We start from the raw sequence: 13,142 nt of genomic DNA, 5'->3' as shown, positions 1-13,142 counted from the left end.
TGTTTCTCTGTTTGTACATACTGTAGGTTGTTAACAACTCTGCACTTACATTAACACAAACTGATCCACTAACAGCCACAACAGTGACATTCTACTTGCAAAAACTCAATTATAATATGACTTTTTGGTTGGATTTGATCCCAAGATCTTAGAAGAAAACATCTTCTAAAGTCCCAGCACACTATTATTTTCCTTAATTTAAAGGGACATATTATGGAAGAATCACTTGTTCAGCTCTTGTGCTCATTAATTTGGAGATCTGGAATCAGGAATGAAATCATGGAATGAAACGAGTCTGATTTTGTGCTGCGTCTTGCAATAGCAGGCACTTTGGGACTGTCCCACCTCCTGGTTTGAGTCTCTCCAATCACATCACTGGACGCGCATTTTAAGCGAGCGCAAAGATAAAGTGTACTGTACTGATTAAATCTGGTGAAATAGAGACAAGGGAATTATAAAGAACAAAGCGATAATGACTAAAACACTGTGGCTGCCCCTTGCTCCTCCTGTGCACAACGGTTTTAGAGTAAACAGAGGCCCGTCCTCAACAGTCACTGAACAGGTCTGTGTTGTTTAATCCTTTACAGGAAAAGGGAAAAACACCTTTCTAACTTTCAATGGAAGTCTGTGTAAAAAAAAGCCATTTTGGAGCATTTCTATTGGTCCATTCATCAATGAAAGTGAAGGACACTGTCATTCATTCATTCGTTGTCTGTATTTGCTTATCCTGTTCAGGGTCGCGGTGGGTCCGGAGCCTACCCGGAATCACTGGGCACAAGGCAGGAATGGGTGAAGGACAGTTTCTGGGTTCAGGAATGTGGTAGTAACTAAAAATCCACAAAAAACCGCACACGTTTCTCTTTGGACAGTGACGATATGCATGAACTGATGCTGAAGCAATTTAAAACTGGGGCATTTGCCCAGCCCCAGCTGAAGTAACCGCAGCTCTGTGGAGTGATGTGTTGTGTACCAGGTCGCTGAGTAGACTGACCCTACTGGAGTTAACTCACACGCCGGCAGCAATTAAAGCGCAGAAGGTCCTGTTTCTTATGTCCCCCTCTCTTTCTAGCTTCTTTAAAGTGTTCAAGCAAAGTGTATATGGGATTTGTGATGTGTTTCAAGAACTGGAGATTGACGCTAGTGTGACACTGGCAAGTGCTTAGTAGAATTTTTTGTTCCACTTTAATTGGTAAGAGCGGTTATGCTGTCGTTTAAGACAGAGCTGCAAATTCAGTCAAGATGTTGGCTTTATCTTTTGCATTCAAGCAATATTTAATCACAGTAAAGACATGAAAGTGGCACACTGTGTATCTCCCTCTTCAGGTTCATACCAGTAAGTCAGCATCAGTGTGATCTCATTCCCAGTCGGCAGCAGACTGACAAACAGGGCAGTCATGTTTGATGCAGAAGCTGCCAGTCAATCAGCTGCCAGTCCATTCCCACACAGCACAGCGGTACACAGTGACAGTGGGGAAAACAAAAAATCTAGAAAAATGTAGTTTGTCGGTTGGGAACTTTTAAACAGTGTTAAGTTTTGTTAAATGTCCTCCCACTGTGATGGAATTTCATCCTCTCCAGTGCTTTGCACAGAGATTCGGGAATGAATGAATGAATTAATTAGCTCTGCCAATGTTGGAGGCTGAAGACTAGCATGCGCTTCCTTTGGGAAATAATAAGCTGCTGCTAATACAGCATCACTGTTCTGCTCAACATGCTTGAAGGAGAACATTAACAGCCTGGTCTGTTACATCACTTAATAGAGGTCCATCCTGACTTGCAACTGATTATTAGTACAGTATTTCCTGCTGTGGGTTTACAGACTATTGGACAAGGTGATTAATATTAAATATATAATCATGCTTAGCTGGACCTGTCACTGAGAAAAAAATAACAAAACAAAACAAACCAAAAAAACCCCTGAACGATACGAAGGAACAATACGACACCCTTTTTTAACTTGTGCACCATTTCGGATCCACAGCTGCCGGTGTTAAAGCTTGACGAGCCTCCAGACGCTTGTGCCCCGTCCTGATGATGTCACAGATGCCTCTGTCACGCCCGGCCGGGGTCAGCCGCGTGCGCAACTGCGCCCGAAAGGACAATAACAATAACGTCTGTCTATCCGGGCAGATGGTGGCAGATGTCCGCTCTTCAAATAACCAGAGGCGTGAAGCTCAGCTTGTCTGAGCGCGACGCGTCTCTCCAAATCTGTTTGAACTTGAGAGAACTATTTGATGTCCAAAAGCCCCTCAGACACAAACAAATCTGTCCTCTCTTCCCAGCTGCCATCGATCCCACACTTCAATGGGCTTTTGTTCAAAACTGATTGTTTCTACTCATTGACTAAAACCCATCCCAGGAGCGTTATTAGTATCTGTTTCTTTTCCACTCGCGGGAAGTGTCTGGCTAAAGACGGCTATGATGTCCACAGCTTCATCACAAAGAGAGATGGCAATTAACGTCTGGATCATTCGATGGCTCTGTCCTCTGAGACAAATCTACACCAGTCTTCGGAGAGGCCCTTATCTTGTTGACTTGCCGGTAATTAAGTATTGTCTCTCTTTCTTTATGTGTGTGTTGAAGTTAAGTTACAACTAATGTGTCCACTAGTGGGCACTGAAGGTAAGCTATCAAACTTGTAAGAGCCTGGGCCTGACTCTTGTAATGGAAGCAGTGGGAAGCGTGCAGGAACAAAGCAGATTGCTGTTAAGTGTTAAAACAAAACATGCTTCGACAGAGATGGAAATAGAGCTATTTCCACCATCACCTGCACCTTACTGTGCTAACTGCATGAGCTTTGGGGAACCACATGCCAGACCCTTCCAAATACTGGCTGGGATATAAGGTGAGCCTTTACATTGTATACAGGCTTATTTCTTTTTCATTTTACATGAAAATAAAGCACTTTAATGTAAAAAAAAGTCTGTTACACATTGAGATTAAGGGCCTGTCTGTATGAACCCACAGTTGTATTCAGGCACTCAGAATGGAGCTGCTAAAAACCACTCTCCAGGTTGGAGACTGGTCCAGTGTGGTCCAGTGGATGGCAAAAAAAGCCTTTTTAAAAACGCAGCCTTGACTTGTACATATCTGTGTCTGTCTTGAAATGAACACACTCAGTGAAGAAGGCCAGCCATTGGGTTGCTTTAATTTCCTGTATGACATGGAGATTGATTGACATGTTTAGAGCTTTTTTTTTTTTTTCATCCATTCATTATCTGTAACCGCTTATCCAATTCAGGGTCACGGTGGGTCCAGAGCCTACCTGGAATCATTGGGCGCAAGGCGGGAACACACCCTGGAGGGGGCGCCAGTCCTTCACAGGGCAACACACACTCACACCTACGGACACTTTTGAGTCGCCAATCCACCTACCAACATGTGTTTTTTGGACCGTGGGAGGAGACCGGAGCACCCGGAGGAAACCCACGCGGACACAGGGAGAACACACCAATTCCTCACAGACAGTCACCCGGAGCCGGAATCGAACCCACAACCTCTAGGTCCCTGGAGCTGTGTGACTGCGACACTACCTGCTGCGCCACCGTGCCGCCCCTGTTTAGAGCTTAATATTGAAACTGTAGATAGGCATTAGAATGCATTGTGCTCATCACATGAAGATATACAAACACTATTGTGAACAAGGGTTTTGAACAAGCAGGCCCGGCATGTGGGACGGTTTGGAAAGAGGAATTGTTATTGCTGAAGGGTGGTGAGGAATTTTTCGAATGTCAAGCCCATCACTCATGTGTCTGAAGCCCTTTTCACACATGCAGAGTTTCCCAAAAACTCCGGAAGATTCCTGAATCTGATTTTCCAGTCATTTTCTGAAGTTCATATGTAAAAACAGCTTGAGTGTACCACTTTGGCTCCTAATGATCTGAGTCATTTTACTGTTCATAGACATTGCAAAAGTCAATTAATTTTTTATTTATAAACCTGGCAGTTGTCTCCATATATGGACTGTATGATAAATGGAGGTAGGGGAGCTGTTACAGAGCTTTTACTTTAACAAAAGTAAGACAGTGAGAACATACAGAGCAGATTCTGTAAAAAAAAGAACGCTCCGTAGAAAGCCAATAGTTCTCTAAAGCCCAGCATCTGTGAGTGCATCTGCTTTCTAAGCTGAGCTGAGTCTTACTGGCACAGTCTCTCTGTCTCTCCCTCAAATACTGAGCGAGAGAGAAAGAAAGAGACAACGTGTGAAAGAGAAAGGAGGGTCACAGCCAGAGAAAAATTGCAAGAATAAGGAAAGGTGAGAGAGAGAGTGCTGTATGCACTGTATTTTTCTCAGTGTTCACGTGCAGGTGTGTGTGTGTGTGTGTGTGTGTGTGTGTTGCCGAATATGGACTGTGGTCTCAGAGGGGAAATCCTGACCGTGAGTGCCGTGCCAATTGTGTCCGTCTCTGAGGTGGTCAGACGGGGCAGTCCTGAGCCAGGCTGCTGGGGTCAACTGTGCCAAGACCGTGCATAAATCAACACTGTTTAACACCCAGAGCAGGAACAGTGCACACTCACCTAACACACACACACATCATTTCACCCTTTCTTTCTCCCCTCTCTCATTCTCTTCCTAGTTCCTTACACTCATTCTCTCTCTCTTCCTACTTTCCCTCACTGCCACACTCATTCTCCTATCATAGCCCTTACTTTCTTCCTTCTTCTATTTCTCTTACATTCACCCTTCCTCACTCTCTGTTCCTCTGTCTTAATCTGTTCCCCACGCCCTCTCTCTTCTCTTATGGTTTTCTCACTCTCTCTCTCTCTCTAACTCCCATGTGATTTAAAGCCTCACACATTTTCTCACTGTCTTTTTTCTGCTTCTGTTGTTCTCTTTTCTCTTTCATATGAGTTGAATGTTCAATAAGGCTCTGTAAACACTTGCCCTCAGGATAAAAATAAGGCAGTGTTTGAAGATGTGCTCGATAAAGCAGAAGGCAGTCTCCCTGTGTGGCCTGTGTGATTGACTGTAAGTCAACAAGGGCTAAAAACAGTCTGTATGCATGTGCTATCCAACTAAAGAAGGCTGAATACGGTTATTAGTGTGTGTGGGGGGGTGTGTGTGTAGACATACATGAATAAGGGCATTTTGAAGCTCGTTTATGAGGGATGCTTGGAAAGTAGCGATAGTGTCACAGTTAGTTTCACCTTTCTGCAAATTTAGTTGATCTGTAATAAGTAGTTAATGTTTTTATAGCTTCTTTAAATTTACATTGGAGCAGCAAAGCTAATGTTGCTAACGAACATAATGATATACTGTTTTTACACACACACACACACACACACACACACACATACCACACACACACACCTGAATCTTTTATGCTATGTCTGGAACATGGCCGCCATCTTGAGACCCACAATAATGGTTCATGGGCAAGTTTCTCCAATGGGAATGTGGTCCTGTATCATATCAAAGAAGACCAGAATTGCCTCAGAAATCGATTGCAGCAATCATCAATTTGCAATTTCACTTGTGGTTCAAACCTTATCAACAAAGACATTTCTAAACTTTTGTTGTTCATTATTAGCTCGACCACACCCTAAATACTCAGCAGTCAAAATGAATGGGGACTCTGTTTCCCGTGGCATTGTCAGCTAGCACTGAACAAGAAATGGTGCTTTTCCACCTCATGGGTCCGGCTCGACACGACTCGACTCGCTTAAAGCTTGTTGCTTTTCCACTGACCCAAGAAATAGAGCTGGTGACGTCACAAAACCCTGTCTCTACAGGAATCACTGGCTTTGAAAACCACAACAACAACGGTGGTAAAGTTAGGTGCTGTTTACCCATTGTGTATTTGCGTGTTGTTTTTGTTTTTTGGACTAAACACGACTCCATGCCCCAGTTTTACGTGTCGCAGTCACACAGCTCCAGGGACCTGGAGGTTGTGGGTTCGATTCCTGCTCCGGGTGACTGTCTGTGAGGAGTTAGTGTGTTCTCCCCGTGTCCGCGTGGGTTTCCTCCGGGTGCTCGGGTTTCCTCCCACGGTCCAAAAACACGCGTTGGTAGGTGGATTGGCGACTCAAAAGTGTGTGAGTGAATGTGTGAGTGTGTGTTGCCCTGTGAAGGACTGGCGCCCCCTCCAGGGTGTGTTCCTGCCTTGCGCCCAATGATTCCAGGTAGGCTCTGGACCCACCGTGACCCTGAACTGGATAAGTGCTTACAGATAATGATTGAATGAATGTTCGGCTTTCACTGGAAATATTTGTCAGCAATTGGCCCAAGGAGCATATAAACCTCTTCAAATCACCTCAAGGTAAAGTAACGGGTTGCTGTTGCGAGTCTGATAAAAATGAGAAAAGTGAAAGCTGCTATAATTTTAGAGATTTTACAAGCATCGAGTTTGTGCTGGATTTGAATGAGGTCTGCATTTCGTGGTGATAGTCATATCTCTCTGGCCAATCAGTGCTTTGCAGGTCTTACCCGCCACCATTTAGTACCTACTCGGAACGTACGGGTGGAACCCAAAGTGAGCTGGGACTGAAAACGTACCTGGTTCCTGGAACCACGTGCCAGATTTGGCCAGTGGAAAAGTAAAAGAGCCGTGCCGAGCCGTGTAGGTTCCATGCAATGGAAAAGCACCATAAGTAATAGATTGAAAATTTCTGTTCAATAGCACTATTACAAGGTCTGGCTTTATTTTACAGGTCCTCTGCTGGTTAGAAAGCCTCTGAGAGTGTAAATGTCTGTGTGTGTGTGTGTGTGTGAGGGAGTGAGTGAGTGAGTGTGATTACTTAGAAAAATGTCCTTTGACTTTGTGTGTGATTTCTCTTACTCTCTAAAGCACAAGGTTAAGCACAACTTTCAGACTCTTTGCTCTCTCTGCTACTGGAGTCAGTAACTGTGAGTGTGTGAGCATGGTACAATGGCGCAAACACTTCTACAGCTCACTGAAACTTTAGGGACATGCCTGGCCTTTCAGAATATACTCAGCATGGTTGCTGTCCAAAAATCCATCGCTATCTCCACCAGAGAAAGCATAACCCTACTGAGAGGGGACATATGAAAAGTGTGGAGAAACAAAAGTAAGAGGAACAGGGCTGTTTAGACCTGGTTGGATCTTTGTGGTATTTTGACGAAAGCATGACACGGACAATTCATTAAGGAACTGTATTTGATTTGTGGAAAATGGGGCCAATACATCCACATTAAATCTTGAAGGCAGCATAGAGGGTCCTGTAGAACTGCTGTTCCCACAGCAAAACAATCCCCCACCTGCGTATTTGTTTTCATTCAGAGGCTCTGTATGTTTTAAGGTGGAATGGTATGTTTGAGTAGGAAGCTGACTGTACTTGGTTAATAGCTGAGGTTTAACTGGACTGTAACTTTATTAACTATATGAATTACCACAGAAACCCATCTGAACTTTAGCTGTTTAGTTTTGTAGGACATTCGGTAAGTGTTTACTTTCAAGGAAAGTTAGCGGTATGAGTCAGTTCCACCTTTAGTTAAATGATACACCTGAAACATTAAAAATAAGTCAGTATTTCCCACCTACGGAGCAGGAATAGAGCAACGTTCGCAAACCTTTTTCAACCCGTTTCTCAGTCACGTCTGAACCAGTGACGCAGTGAGAGAACGCCTGAGCCATTTCTTTCCCTTTTACGGAGCCAGGGCTTTGTATAAGACTTTTTTTCCAGCATGAAAACAGAAAGGGGCGGCGACTCAGTGGCACAACAGGTAGTGTCACAGTCACACAGCTTCAGGGACCTGGAGGTTGTGGGTTCAAGTCCTGCTCCAGGTGACTGTGAGGAGTGAGGAGTTTGGTGTGTTCTCCCTGTGTCCGCGTAGGTTTCCCCCCACGGTCCAAAAACACACGTTGGTAGATGGATTGGCGACTCAAAAGTATCCATAGGTGTGAGTGAATGTGTGAGTGTGTGTCGCCCTGTGAAGTGGCGCCCCCTCCAGGGTGTGTTCCCACCTTGTACCCAATGATTCCAGGTAGGCTCCGGACTCACCACGACCCTGAACTCGATAAGCGCTTACAGATAATGAATGAATGAATGAATGAAACAGAAGGGGGAGCTAGGAAATGGTGAGGAAACGTTATCTGGATATTTTAAAATGTGTATTGAATTAAAATCATGACCATCACCTTTAATGCATGTTAATAGAAAGAGATTTCATTACAAGTCAATCTGGAGCTTTTCTATTGTTCCAATTATCATAAAATTATAACCCAGTGTAAAGAGCGGCGCATGTTTTCATGTGATGTAGTGAAAAGCAGAGGGACATGGTGTATTTTAAGGCCCACGTTTTTTGCTTAATAGGGACAGAACTACCTTGGGAAAAGCACAGTTAGGATTTATCTTGATGTCTCTCGCTGCCAGTTGCTGAGTCATGAAGACCCAGTTGTTCTTTCTGCTTTTAATTTTATTTACACCAAGAACCAATGCCACGTAGCAAAGTGTAATGAAGAAATCTCTTTAAGCAGCTTTATTCCCTCCATTCCCCAACACTAATGCTCATTTCTGCTAGCGCCCCTAAGGGAGTTTCTGTTGTATATGGCCAAACGCGCTGAGGCACACGCTTACCAGTGGTTTCTGGAACCAAGAATATTAATAGGGAGCTTTATACTAGGCACTGGAGCACTGAGTGTGAAGATGTGATTGCATTCAGCCACATTATGGAGCTCAGGTACTGATGCTGGATGATTAGTCCTGGATCACAAATTTCATTGCATCTGAAATGTACAGGACAGAGCTTCATTACTCCAGAACACAATGCCACTGCTCCACAGCTAAATGCTGGAGGGCTTTATGCCCCTCAAGCTCACCCTTGGCATTGAGTTTGTGATTGGAATTCAGGTAACGTATATTTCGGTTTGTAGTTTGGCAGTGACTCCTTCAGTGAAGTCTTACACCTGAAATCTCTCTCTCTCTCTCTCTCCCCAGATAGACTTGTCCAATTTGCCTGTGGTGCTGGGTTTATTTTGTTCCATTACTCTGCAGTAGGTGAGCGTATGGGTTGGAGAAGGCTGCGTGTTGTAAGTGAATTAATTTAATAAGCTGGTAATGAGAGAGATGCCGCAGCACTATCAGCTCCATAAACAAATGTAATGCAGTAATTGCCTGCGATTCGCAGCCGACTGCCTGCTGCCCTGCTGCAGAGAAGCCTCTTTAAATCATTAAAATGGGGAAACAGAGGAGAGAGAGAGAGAGAGAGTTCTGACTCTGTTTCGAGGACAGAACTTTGTCTTCCATATAGGCTTTAACAAGCAGACCGCTGGGATCACTGGACTGTATTATGGAGCGAAGGCTTGTTGTATTGTGGGTAAAGTCTATAGAAGTTTGTAGACACTGTCTCGCCCTGTTTTCCTTCTGAAACCAAGGGTATCGATAGGGACTTTGTCTCTGTTTGTGGCAGTAACTGCCTCTACTCCTCTGAAAGGTTTTACACCTTGTTGACTGTGATGATTTGATTGCACTCAGCCACATGAGTGAGGCACTGATGGACGCTGGGGGCTGTTGGATTGTGCTCCATCACCGCAAAGAATGCTGTTTTACTGCTCCACAGCCCAGTCTTGGGAGGCTTTACATGCCTCTACCCAACACTTGTGATTGAGCATGGAGATTAGGGTTACGCCACTGCTACAGAGAATGACACGCTATTGGCCGACGCTCTTCTTTGTATTCAGTAATAAGATCGCCATAGAGAGGTGTTATAATGAGGAGCATATACCTTTATTATGCTTCAATGAAGTGAATCGTATCTCTTTATCCATTCATTCATCTTCTGTTACCACATCATCCAGGTCAGGGGTTCTAGACATTTTCACACATTTACACCTGGAGGACACCCACACAGACACAGGGAGAACACACCTCACTCCTCAGACCCTAGGTGGGGTTTGAACCCACAACCACAGGACCCCGAAGCTGTGTGTCTGTGGCACTATGTGCCCCCTGTTTACAGTTCAGTTGTAGAAACTGTTAAAGTGCTGTTCTGTGAACTGTTAATGCCGATAAAACACGGCCTCCAGCACACATTCTGAACTTTTACACTCAGGGATCTGACTGCTCCCGAAAGTGCTTAAAAGCCTACCTCATATCCCACTTTGCTGAAGCCCCTGGAAAACCCAGGCTGATTATTCCTGTGTACTGTATGTCTTTTCATTGCACAATGGGAAAAAAAAAACAGAAAGGATTTCATTAATTACTCCATAGTTTATCACTGTCACGCACAAGTGAATTACCCATGATACCCCACTGCGCCTGTGCTCAGGTTTAAATGAGGTGGCAAATTAATGACCGCGAGGCGTTTGATAATTAAAGCAATTAGGCTCAGTGTCTGTGATGTAACGCCGCTGTAAGAGTAGTTTGTGTCTATTAGACGGCATTGAGGGGGCGGGTTTATTACCCACTGAACTGCAGGGTTACACACTCATACAATACACTCTCCCGGTGCTTATCAATGGCGCGACCAAACCTCCTATCTCCAGTTTTTTTTATTAGTCCATTCATCATTTGATTTTAACATGGTATTTATGGCAGCTGCCATTTTAAAACCCTGTGAAAAATGAAAATACATGGCTTCACATTGTTTTAGAGCATTTCCAATGGTGCATATATCATAAGGTTTATAATTAACATTACTTTAACAATAATTGACATTATATTTTATTTACTTCTTTATTTAAATTGGGCTGTTTACTGAAATTTGTTTATTTCAAAAACAAACGTATTTATTTATGCCTTTAATCGTTTGTTCTTTGTTCGGTGTCTAACATTTTTATTTAGTTTTATTTATATAAGTGTGAAGATATTAATCGGCTTATTTTTTCTGTATATTTTTTCTCAGGCTCCTTTTATTGAATTTCTTAAATCATTCATAATTTAGTTAAAATATAAAGCAGTTGCTGTTTTTATTTACAGTAATTAGCAGCCATCCATTTATTTATTTACATCTTTATGTATCTAGTCAAATTACAAAATCAAGTGAGTCCTGTTCATATTCGTTTAAGTATTAAGGGGTTAAACACGTTTATTTATCAGTTTATTAAGATGATCAAACCAGCCACACTTTTATTTTTTATTATTAATTATTGTGTTAAATGCTCATTAATTTATCGATTGATGTGTTTATTTACTTATTATTACTCTCTGGTGTGTGATAAGCTGTTAATACACATATATATCATCCCTCTGCAGTGGGTGACTGGGTAAAGTCCAGGGTCAAAGGGGGGTAAAGGTGGTAACACTGCGTTAAAAGAAGCCAAGAGTGCAGGAGGGTTTTAAAGGATGTGTTTCCCTCACTAACTTGCCTTTGTCCCCTCATTAAGCTCTACAAGATTTTGTGGTGTCCTCTGTGGAAGTGTGTGTGTGTGTCTGTGTGTGTGTGTGTGTGTCTGTGTATATGTGAGAGTGTCCTGCAGGAATTAAGCGGATTAAACTGTGCTGTTTTTTTTAAGGACGTGAATTATTCCGCTGCCCAGAGGAGAATTACACCAAAGACACAGAGTCTGCGCAGGAGCCTCCATTCAATACCAGCTCTTTTCTGGCTTTTCAAGGAGCTCAGATCAGTGAAAAAAGGGGGATTACAGGCTTTACACACACACACACACACACACACACACACACACACACAGGTTCGGTGTACAGGGTGAGTGAGAAAGACTGTAATCTTTAATCTATACACGCATTGTGTTCACAGCGATGTAACTAGGGATCAGGCATTAGACATCTGATCAGGCGTCTGATACTGGCATCAGACTTAGCCATTCAACAACCACGTATCTCCAGATCTAACTCTCCAAGAGAAGACTTTCACTTCAAGTTAATGCCCGTGCATTTCAGTCTGAGTCAACGTACAGTTGTTGTTCTGCTGCCATCATCATGAAAAACTGCGCCCGGACTGTGTTGGGAGTGATGTAGAAAGAGTGAAGTGGAAGGAATGGAGATGCGTGGTTTTGTCTGGACTGGGATGATGTGAACGACAGCTGCAGGATTTGAGGGGCTCTCTAATGAAGCAAAGACAGAACCACCCCCCCTCACTTCCTCAGATCAGGCATTCAGAGAGACCAGGACCACTGTCTGTCTGATGGACTTTGTCTCCAGCTCTTTTTCCATCTGTCTGATTCTCCTTCTGTTTCTTTGTCCTGCTCTGCTTGTCTCTCCTGTGTCTGTCTCTATGTCTCTCTCCTCACCCTCTCTGTCTCTCTACTCTCTCACTTTCTCCCCCTTTCTGTCTCTCTGTCCTCTCCTCACCCTCTCTAGTTCTCTCTCTCGCTCTCTCTCTCTCTCTCTCTCTCTCTCTCCTCTTTGATTTCAGGCAACGAACAAGTTAAAGACAAAGTCCAATAGTTAAAAACTGATAGATAGAGAGATAGAGAGATTTTGCCTGTGGCTGTATATAACCCAGCGCAGAGTTGCACGCGCGCACCCTTCACACCAGCCCCCGCGCGAGACCACCGTGCTGTACTCCAGGGGTCGCGTGCAGGAGTGAAAGGCTTCGTGGATTCCAGGTTAAACTCCTCCTTAGTTCACAGCTGGATTAAAGTGAAGCACATGTTTACAGACCCCTGTTCCCCTTGCGCGCGCTCCGCTCACACTTTCAACAAACAAACAAACACAGAGACCCCCAACATCCACCCCCAGTCAACACACCACCCCCCCCCCCCCCCCCTCGCGCTCACCAGGCACGCCGTCCCGTTCAGGAGCAGCATAATGAAGCCGTGATCCGCGCGCATCTTCGCCGGCGCGCGCTCTCTCCCGCCGTCTCCGTTCGCCGCTGCTCCTTCGTTACTGTATCCCGTATCCGAGGCGCGAGCCCATTCTTCTCCAAACCTCTTGTCCGGTGCACGCGCGCGCGGTTAAAAACTCCCGGTGTCAGCGGGAGCGCGCGGGCTCCGCGTGTGCCACAGAGAAAGCGCGTGCGCGCGGCATGTCCGCGGTCAAAGAGGCGCGTGCAAGCCCGAGCGCCAAAACAACTCTCCTCTTGAAACGCGTGCAGACTGGCAGCAGGGATCTCACGCGCGCGCACGTTTTAATACACCGCCCCCCTTCACACCACCACTCCACCCCACCACCACCACCACTACACACCCCTTACAAGCCCAAGCCCCCTTCACCACTCCTCCTCTCTCTCTCTCTCTCTCTCTCACACACACACACACACACACACACACACACACACACAC

General features: G+C 44.6%; 1 protein-coding gene across 1 annotated transcript in view; it reads right to left on the bottom strand.

Moving 5' to 3' along the window:
• The window catches only part of LOC136665081 (neurexophilin-1), a 48,053-nt gene extending 35,340 nt beyond the window's left edge, over nt 1–12,713 (bottom strand). Inside the window, exon 1 of the mRNA XM_066642641.1 lies at nt 12,639–12,713. Within this exon, the coding sequence (XP_066498738.1) occupies nt 12,639–12,692 (54 nt within the window). The 5' untranslated portion in view covers nt 12,693–12,713. The remainder of the gene's footprint in view (nt 1–12,638) is intronic.
• Between the last annotated feature and the right edge of the window lie 429 nt (nt 12,714–13,142).

This window comes from Hoplias malabaricus, chromosome 13 (assembly GCF_029633855.1).
Source record: "Hoplias malabaricus isolate fHopMal1 chromosome 13, fHopMal1.hap1, whole genome shotgun sequence".
In the NCBI taxonomy this organism is placed as follows: Eukaryota; Metazoa; Chordata; class Actinopteri; order Characiformes; family Erythrinidae; genus Hoplias; species Hoplias malabaricus.
Note: the sequence above shows the minus strand (reverse complement) of the source record. Positions and strands in the feature narration are given on the sequence as shown.